Consider the following 10,042-nt stretch of genomic DNA (forward strand, 5'->3'; position numbering starts at 1 on the left):
TATATGTAAGTAATGAGTCGCTAAATTCTATTCCTGAATTTAATTTAAAAAATATTTTTTAAAAATATGGATGTCTGGGAGTACCTGGGTGGCTCAGTTGGTTAAGCATCCGACTCTTGATTTTGGTTCAGGTCATGATCTTGCAGTTCATGAGTTTGAGCTCCATATTAGGCTCTGTGCTGACAGTGCACAGAGATGGAGAGCTTGAGATTCTCTCTTTCTCCCCCTCTGTCTGCCCCTCCCCTCCTCAAAATAAATAAATAAATTTTATTTGAAAAAAAAAAAGAAAAAAGAAAAGAAAACAACTTAATTTGCTCTGGCACCAAAAAATAAAATAAAATACTTAGGAATAAACTTAACAAAGGAAGTGAAAAACCTGTACTCTGAAAACTATAAAACTTTGATGAAAGAAATTGAAGATGACACAAATGGAAAAATATTTCATGCTTATGGATTGTAAGAATTAATATCGTTAAAATGTTTATACTATCAAAGCCATCCTTGTCAAAATCTCAATAGCATTTTTCACAGAACTAGAATAAATAATTCTAAAATATTTATGGAACCACAAAAGACCCCAAATAACCACAGCAATTCAGAGAAAGAAGAACAAAGCTGGAGATATCATAATTTCAGATTTCAAGATATACTACAAAGCTGTAGTAATCAAAACAGTATAGTACTACAGGCACAAACATAGATGTAATAGATGAGTGAACAGAATAGAGATCCCAGAAATATACCGAAACTTATAGGGTCAGTTAATGTATGACAAAGGAGGCAATAACAGACAATGGGGAAAAGACAGTCTCTTCAACATATAGTGTTGGGAAAACTGGAGAGATATATGCAAAAGAATGAAACTAAACCACTTTCTAACACCATACACTTGTATACAACACACACACACACACACACACACACACACACACACACACACACATAACTCAAAATGAATTGAAGACCTAAGTGTGAGACCTGAAACCATAAAACCCCTAGAAGAGAACACAGGCAGTAATTTTTTGACATCAGCTGTAGCAACATTTTTCTAGATATGTCTTTTAAGGCAAGGGAAACAAAAGCAAAATAAACTATTGGGATTACATCAAAATAAAAAGCTTTTGCACAGTGAAGGAAAGCATGAACAAAACAGGAAGGCAGCCTACTGAATGGGAGAAAATATTTACAAATGATATTTGATAAGGGGTGAATATTCAAAATATACAACTCAACACCCCCCCCCAAGTCAATCACATTGAAAAATAAGCAGAGGACCTGAATAGACATTTTTCCAAAGAAGCCATTGAAATGGCCCAGAGACACATGAAATGATGCTCAACATCACTAATCAACTGGGAAATGCAAATCAAAACCACAATGAGCGATCACTTTATACCTGTCAGAATGGCTAAAATCAAAAAGACAAGAATAACAACTGTTGAGGAGGATGTAAAGAAAAAGGAACTCTTGTACACTGCTGGTGGGAATGTAAATTGGTATAGACACTGTGGAATACAGCATGGATCTTTCTCAAGAAATTATAAATTGAAATACCATGTGATCCAATATTTCCATTACTGGGAAAACTAATTCGGGAGAATATATGCACCCCTATGTTTATTGCAGTATTATTTACTATTCTTTGTAGCAAAGATATGGAAGCAGCCTAAGTGTCTATTGAGAGATAAATAGATAAAGAAGGTGTTGTATATATAATATACAATGGAATATTATGCAGCCATAAAAAGTGCTGAGATTTTCATCCTTTACAACAATATAGATGGACCTGGAGGGTATTATGCTAAGGAGAATAAGTCAGACTGAGAAAGACAAATACTTTATGATTTCACTCATATGTGAAATCTAAAAAACAAAGCAAATGAATAACAAAAAGCAGAATCAAACCTATAAAAACAGAATAAACTGATGGTTGCCCGAGGAAAGCGTGGTAGGGGGATAGGCAAAATGGGTGAAGAGGGATGGGAGATACAGGCTTCCAGTTATGGAATGGATAAGGGATGGGAATAAAAGGCACAACATAGGAAATACAGTCAATGATATGGCAATAGTGTTGTATGGTGGCAAATGGTAGCTACACTTGTGAGCGTAGTATAACGTAAGGAGATTTTGAGTCACTCTGTTGTGCAACAGAAACTATTGTAACATTGTATGCCAACTATACTTAAATTAAAAAATATATATTTTAAAGACCTTTGGCTTTTTACCATGTTTACTTAAGCCTCCATCATGCTTCTTTTCATGTCAGGTAGTTTTGGAAGGACTGGATGTTTTGGGGGTCTTACTAACAGGAAATTCATTTGGTTTCACAGTCACTTTTATGTATAGTCAAGCTGTTGCTAGACATCTTGGCATAGGAAAGGCTTCCAGAAATTTATTAGCCACTGTGCCACCTCACCCAGCCATTGTCAAATAAAGATGAAAGGCCAAAGATTATATCCCAAGATGAATATGTCCTTTGGTTCCCAGCACTGGAAGTTTATGGATTGAAAGAAGAAAGTTTCAGAATATCTGGAGCCAAAAGCTAGTCAGTCAATGAAAATTTCCCTTTCAGTTCCTGGCTTCAGAATTTCTGCTTCTAAGTAAGCTTTTTACTTTCATGTAAGCCCATCTATGTGTTGAAGAGTATGTTAGTTAATTTAACATTTTTCTGTACTTTTTAGTAATATAATTTCAAAGGATATGTAGTCCACAATGTTACTGAAATGGAATTTCTTTATGTTCTACATGACTAATTCATACTCTTCCTCTGGATCTTGGGTTGCCTGATTCTTCTATCTTAATTTGATCTTCCATTATACTCTCTGATAGTGCTTTGTGGTTTTCACCATAGAAATCAATATTATATATAGTTGTATACTTACTTTCTGTCACTCTCTTAGACATTAAATATGCCAAAGAAGCACAACTATTTTTTTAAAATTTTTTTTTTTCCTTCAACGTTTATTTATTTTTGGGACAGAGAGAGACAGAGCATGAACGGGGGAGGGGCAGAGAGAGAGGGAGACACAGAATCGGAAACAGGCTCCAGGCTCTGAGCCATCAGCCCAGAGCCCGACGCGGGGCTCGAACTCACGGACCGCGAGATCGCGACCTGGCTGAAGTCGGACGCTTAACCGACTGCGCCACCCAGGCTCCCCGAAGCACAACTATTTTTATACGTCAACTCTTCAGTAAAATTTTTTTAAGTTTATTTATTTATTTTGAGAGAGTGAGAGAGGACACATGAGTGGAGGTGGGGCAAAGAGAGGGAGAGACAGAATCCCAAGCAGGCTCCATGCTTTCAGCGCATGGAGCTGAAACATGAGGCTCAAAATCATGAACTGTGAGATCGTGACCTGAGCCAATATGGAGAGTCAAACGCTTAACTGACTGAGCCATCCAGGAGCCCAACTCTTCAGTAAATATTAAATAAAAGAATAAAATGAAATTTAAAAACTAAATTATACAGTTGCTTAAAACAACTAGTTTAAGAACTGTCCTAAGGTGTTGCTAACAAGATATGCAGATTATTTTATTACAGTACCCTGATAAATCCAAAATATATTTTTCTTGATATCTTTTTTGGAAGAACTAAGAATATGTTAGGCAATTAACTTCAATATCTTTTTTTAAGGGAACTTCTAATATAGAACCCTAGTTTGGAAAGGAATAGGAGGTAAAAAGTGTTATAGACTCTGAGTTCTTATGTCTTCTCTTTCTCTTGACAGCCCAGCTACCCTGTCACTCCATTCCTGTTCTTCTAGCTCACATGCCTCTACCAGTCTTTCATCTTAAGTCATTGTTCCTACCATGTGACGTAACTGAGAGCAGTGAGTTCTTCTAAGCAATTTTGCCTTAAGTATAGATGAATCCCCTTTAGTTTGGTTAAGATTGTTACATTTTTCAAAAAGAGCGTTGTGAAGAAAATAAAAGGTCATGGGATGTTAACACCCCAGGATGGGAAAAAGCGAAAGAAGAAGAATTATTCAGCATGCAGATCCTTATTCTGCAGTAATTCAGGTACAGCCATGGATGGTCTTGGTGAGAAAGCTGCCTAGGGAATCCTACTTAAAATTCCCCCGTATTGTTTATTCTCTGGATACTTCCCCTTGCCTCATTACGCCCTCGATAGAAAAAGAGGGCAGACAACTGAACTGTTGGGTAACTAGACTTATGTGGGCTTCAAGGGATGATAGATAGACTGATGACTGAGGAGGGAGAAACCTATAAGGCAGCAGTAGAAGGCAAGAGAAGAAAAGTGCGCAGATCATGGAAGTGAGAATGTGAGAAGTGTGTATACATAGGGGAGTATGTATGTGTATCTGTTGTGGGAGTAATCAAATACAGTTGGATTTGTAAAGGGCTAAATTATAGATAACTTTCAGGGACAAGCATTTGTAGAGAGTCAGGTTATTTCCAACTTTGCATGTGTTTAATAGAATTATTTTGAAACTAAAGCTTTTCCTAGTCATTTCAGTGTAAGTTTGGAATCATTCCATTCATTTCACACTGAAGTATGGAGGGGTTGTCCCATTTTTGGAGTTTTTTAAGGATATTTTCAGCGATCATCAGTTTGCATTTGCGCTTATATGGGTTGGGGAATTTGTGCCCAATGCTGTTTCACAGTCACTATGTTGGGAGCCAGGATACGGTTTTAACACTCTTGACTTGAATGAAGCTTCAGCTCCTCTTTCTCAAATTTGGATTAAAGTGCAAGTCAACAGACTTTGGGTGGTCTCACCTTCACCCCTCAGAGAAGCAAATCCACATGACCAAACTCCTTCACAATTTGGCAAGACAGTAGTCTTCTCTCATGAGACACCCAAGACAAGAATAGCAAGGACATTGGAGGTCAGTCCTGAGGTAGGTTGCCAGAGCTTATGTGGGGGAAATTTGTCCAAAACTTGCTTTCACTCTCTCCAGCCTTAACTCATGCTCCTAGTTGTTTCCCTTTTATAAAAATGAAAAATTATGAAATTTTCCATTGAGGTCTCGGAGGAAAATAGAAGAATAAAATAAGGATGCCAAAGAGTTTTAGAAATGTCAGCAAGGAAAAGAGCAAGCAGTACCACATCTTCATGTAGTGGTGGCCATGTTGGGACTTTTCCTCTTTGCCATTGTCATTGCTGGACACTCTTGATAGGGGAAGACCTTTGCTGTTATTAAACTTTTGAAGGAAAAAGAGGATAGCACTCATCTAAAATACATGCTTTCTAAAACTCCATTTCTTGGACAGTTCTTCAGATCATTTCCATTCATGCTCAGAATTTCTATGACATAATATCTCAGTGTTTTCAAAGAAATTAACCTCTGTGCTTGAGCTTTATCTGTTTTTTATTATAGCCTGTATAGCCTTCAAGTCCCGAGAAGTGCCATCCCGTGTGTGTGTGTGTGTGTGTGTGTGTGTGTGTGTGTGTGTGTGTGTGTATGTGTCTGGGTGTTTGTGTCTCTATGTGAGTGTGTGTGTGAGAGACAGAGAGAAATTCTCTTGCATTTGTCAGCTTTCAGTCTCATGTCAGGGAACAAACCTACCGGAAACATCCTGTATGATTTATTCTCCTTTTCTTTCCTGTAGAACATGTAGTATTTATCTAGTTGGGAAGATTTTAAATGTGTTAGAACACAAAACTGTAAATAATCAAAAAAGAATTATATGTCATGCTCACCTGCCAGGCCTAGTGCTTGGCTAGCTAGTGAACTCTTCCACCTTCCAGGTGCACACCCCGATGTGATACATACCTCATTCATTGGTTTTTCATAGATGTCCTCCTGCCAAGGGGCAGATTTTGCTTGAAAAGCATCTCGCTGGAGAGCCTCTAACACCTTTTTTGGAGTGACAAACCCATACTGAGCTTCCAGCAAAGCCAAGTCCATTTTTTCAGCCTTTAAAATGCCTATGACTTCATCCCGAGCCTGTAGGAACAAAAGGCATTTCAGAAAGCTTGCTTTATCTACCAGCAGTCTCTGAAAGTGATCTCTTGTGAGAATTGAGTGCTTTTTTCTTCTATTTCAAATATAAGCAAATCATATTTGTTTATATTGCCTTTTTACAAAAGGTAGCAAAACTATGTCCCTTCATCCTTCTTATAATCTAATTATACGTTAATAATATTTGAAAAGTGATCACTGTGCAACATGGGGGAGACTCAACATTTTTTACTGTTTGACAAGCAGATAACGTGATACTCTTTCTATGGGCTGACATGTAACATTTTCAAGGGTAAGAAATAAGATTCTCCTATATGTATAGTAGCTGTTTTTAATTTCTTATGCAGGTTAATAATGCTAGGGCAAGTCTAGGAGCCAGTTCACATGGGGTATAAAAGTGCCTTTTGTTATTTAAAGCAATCCAGAAGTCGTCTGGTATTATTCATACATGCCTGTGCACTGAAGCTCATGAGCAGCACGGGCAAAGGATGTGATCTTTCACGTGTTGCTTGCCAATTGCATGTCATAATGAGAGCCCTTTTACGTAGGATTAATTGCCCTTCCAGTTGGCAGAAGACAATTATGTGTATGTGTACTTTCTTTCATGTACATACAGGTATGAACCACAGATCATCTATTTCCGTGGCAGCATACACACCAAATTCACAAGCAGCCTTCTCCTTGAATGTAGGGATAATTTTAAGCCAGCTGACCTGTAGTTCTCCTTCCAGAATGCTCAGAAGAAATAATAGATCATCTCTTGAGAGGTCCTCTCCTTGGTGACCGATACCACCGTGTGACTTAGGACAGGGAAGAATTGCCTCCGACTCACTGGTGGGGTCTTTGTCTTGCTGCCTCTGCTTCATGTCCTCAGGCCCTTGGAAACCATGGCCTTTACTATGTCTTGGAAACTGCTTTGGGGCTGAGCCCTCTGTGTCACTGCTTCTGGAACGCATTCTTTAAAGCCTGAAAAGAAGGAAAACAATTTGTAACTCCTAATGGAAGTGGAGTTTTAATAAGGGCACCTATTACTGCTTTAACAGGTCTGCACTCTTGCTCTATTTACCTCAGCCAAAGACTCGATCTTTCTGAAGTCTACAGCAGAGAATGGCATTAGCAGATTCATAAATCACAGTTTTATTTACACTTCTGTTTTTAAAATCAACATTTTAAAAAGGTGTTCTGCTTTGATTAAGGCCACTTATGTCCATGGGTAAACAGACTATATTTGAACTTCATCCACCAAGTATTTCATCTCCGGGATCCAGGTCATGCCTCTAACCACAGCCCAAGTGTTTACTGGAGTTAAGATGTACTTAACACAATTGTAAAATAGTAAATTTGCTAATTGTTCTAACTTTCTGCAGATTCACATTATTGTATTTCCTTTGGAAGCTTTAAAAATTTTTGAAATTTCTTAATCTTTGGTGCTTTAAGATAGAAGCATCAGAATTACTGCTAGAAAATACTTTGGGTTACATTGTTTTGACAAGAAAGTCCAATATTAAAGGAATGAAGCCTTGGTCTCTGGCTGTATCCCTGACATTCTGCTAAAATCCCACATCTATCCTTGGATACGTCAAGAATTTATTGTTAGGACACTTATATCCAAAACAAGAGACAATGCTGCCTATAGTAGTTGGCCACTATGGAAAATATAAAATAAATGCATATTTGAGGAACACATTAGCTCACATCTGATTATATTATTATCCAAATTATAATAGCAAGAAAAATTGTTCCAGCTTTGAGGTTTTTAATGAAAAGACAGTTTGCATTTTTTTCAGTTTTAGAAAAAATGCTACAGTGAATATTACATTTTTTTTTCCTGTGTACATTTCTCCTTTAGGGTACAGGAGTGGGATTTTGGGGGTGCACAGTGTATGTTCTGTCTACATTTAGTCGAATTTATCAATTTTTAAATTAATTTTTTTTCCTTATAATTTGCGTTAGACACCAAAACTTGATCAGTGACAGTAGAAAAGAGTGTGAAGACTGTGGACTCTGGGACCACACTGCCTGAGTTCAAATCCCTACTCCATTATTTGTTGGCTGTAAAACTTTGGGGAAGTTACTTAATACCTCTGTGCCTCACTTTTATCATCTGTAGAATGACAATGATAGAATGTTTGTAACCTAAAGTTGCTGTGAGGGTTACATGTCCGCGCACATCAGATATTTGCAACATGCCTGGTAGAAAATTGGCACTCTAAATAAACATTAGCTTTTATTATTAATATTATTATTAATATTATTTTTATTTCCCCAAATTGTATAGTGAGTCTATATGCCTTTATAGTTAGGAAAAAATTTCAAGAAGAAAAGCAAGTATATTTGATTATCTCTGTCATCTAATGAGGTGTGAGGTATGAATACAGAAGGGAGAAGAAAAGATTACAAGAATAGCTTTGTGTCTTTGCTGGGTACTCTGTTTAAGAAATAATTCTCGGGGGTGGGGGGCGCCTGGGTGGCTCAGTCAGTTAAGCGTCTGACTTTGGCTCAGGTCATGATCTCACAGCTTGTGGGTTCGAGCCCCACGTCAGGCTCTGTGCTGACAGCTCAGAGCCTGGAGCCTGCTTCGGATTCTGTGTCTCCCTGTCTCTCTGCCCCTCCCCTGCTCACACTCTGTCTGTCTCTCAAAAAATAAATAAACATTAAAAAAAAAAAAAAGAAAGAAATCTCCGACGCCTGGGTGACTTTGTCAGTTAAGCGTCCTACTTCAGCGCAGCGCAGCTCAGCTCAGCTCATGATCTCAGTTTGTGAGTCCGAGCCCTGCATCAGGTTCTGCTAACAGCTGGAAGCCTGGAGCCTGCTTCCGATTCTGTGTCTTCCTCGCTCTCTGCCCCTCCCCCACTTGCACTCTGTCTCGTCTCTCTTTCTCTCTCAAAAATAAACAAACATTAAAAAAAAATTAAAAATTTAGGGGAGCCTGGGTGGCTTAGTCAGTTGGGCGCCTGACTTCAGCTCAAGTCATTATCTCGAGGTCTGTGAGTTGGAGCCCCATGTCGGGCTCTGTCTCCCTCTCTCTCTGCCCCTTCCCCTCTTGCACTCTGTTTCTTTCTCTGTCTCAAAAATAAAATAAACATTCAAAATTAAAAGAAAAGAAAAATAATTCTCACCAGCCTCAATTTGCTGGCACCACTTGGGAGACCTGAGTGTCAGAATAGTTTAGAAACCTTGAGGACTTCAAACCCAGCCAGCTAGGCCTTGTTCATCCCTCATCCATCCTTCAACAAGCATTTACTGAAAGTGTGTCATGCGCTTTGTTGATTATTTATGGTGTGGCTTTCTTGCTTCCCTTGATACAAATGATACACTTTTACTTAAAAGTTTATAGAAATAGTTGCTAAAACCGGGATCATGAGAAGTGCACTGAACAAGAAGTCAAATGAAAAGAATTATTTCATGAGGCACCCAGATGGCTCAGTTGGTTAAGCATCTGACTCTTGATGTTGGCTCGGGTCATGATCTTGCCACTTGTGGGTTTGAACCCCGTGTTGGGCTCTAGCACTGGCAGCACAGAGCCTGCTTGACATTCTCTTTTTCTCCATCTCTCTCTACCCTTTCCCCACTCACACTCTCCCTCTCTCTCTCAAAATAAATAAACATTTTTTTAAAAAGAAAATTTTTTCACAAATCACCTGTGGGACTTAGTTAAAACATTGACCCTCTGTAAGCCCAGTGTCCTTATTTGTGAAGTGAGGGAGATGGGGAGGTGATCTCTATGGCCCCTTTCCCCTATAGTATATAACAATTCTTGCCAGTGTGCCTTTCTTCTAGCATAGGCTATCAGTAGTATATTTAGAAGAGACAGATTTGTGGATCTGTGTCTTACAGAAATCCACAGAAATCTAAATGCTACAGGGGATGATAATTTCCACAAGAAAGAGATTACAGTTAGAAGACAGTCCTTAAGGAAATAATCCCAGTAAGAATTTTCAGCTGAGAATTTGTTTTTTAAGCCTCCCCATAACAATCAAGCTATAAAAGCAGAACTTGAAGGTGTTTATTGTCTTACGTGTTTATTATTTATATAATAAATATACATATTTATATGTTTATATATATTATATATATGTTATATATAATATATGTATAATATATATATTGTATT

At 38.1% G+C, this 10,042-nt stretch overlaps 2 protein-coding genes across 4 annotated transcripts in view; one reads left to right on the top strand and one right to left on the bottom strand.

The window, feature by feature from the left end:
• Nucleotides 1-10,042, top strand: part of CMSS1 (cms1 ribosomal small subunit homolog) — a 383,830-nt gene that overhangs the window by 115,830 nt on the left and 257,958 nt on the right. The gene's annotated exons all lie outside the window — the stretch shown is intronic.
• FILIP1L (filamin A interacting protein 1 like) overlaps nucleotides 1-10,042 on the bottom strand; it is a 302,611-nt gene that overhangs the window by 106,742 nt on the left and 185,827 nt on the right. Inside the window, exons 2-3 of the mRNA XM_040484300.1 lie at nucleotides 6,642-6,894; nucleotides 5,740-5,913 (exon numbers count right to left, since the gene is read on the bottom strand). Coding sequence (XP_040340234.1) covers nucleotides 5,740-5,913; nucleotides 6,642-6,884 — 417 coding nt within the window. The 5' untranslated portion in view covers nucleotides 6,885-6,894. The remainder of the gene's footprint in view (nucleotides 1-5,739; nucleotides 5,914-6,641; nucleotides 6,895-10,042) is intronic.

This window comes from Herpailurus yagouaroundi, unplaced genomic scaffold, assembly GCF_014898765.1.
Source record: "Herpailurus yagouaroundi ecotype Mexico unplaced genomic scaffold, PumYag 162, whole genome shotgun sequence".
Taxonomy (NCBI): domain Eukaryota; kingdom Metazoa; phylum Chordata; class Mammalia; order Carnivora; family Felidae; genus Herpailurus; species Herpailurus yagouaroundi.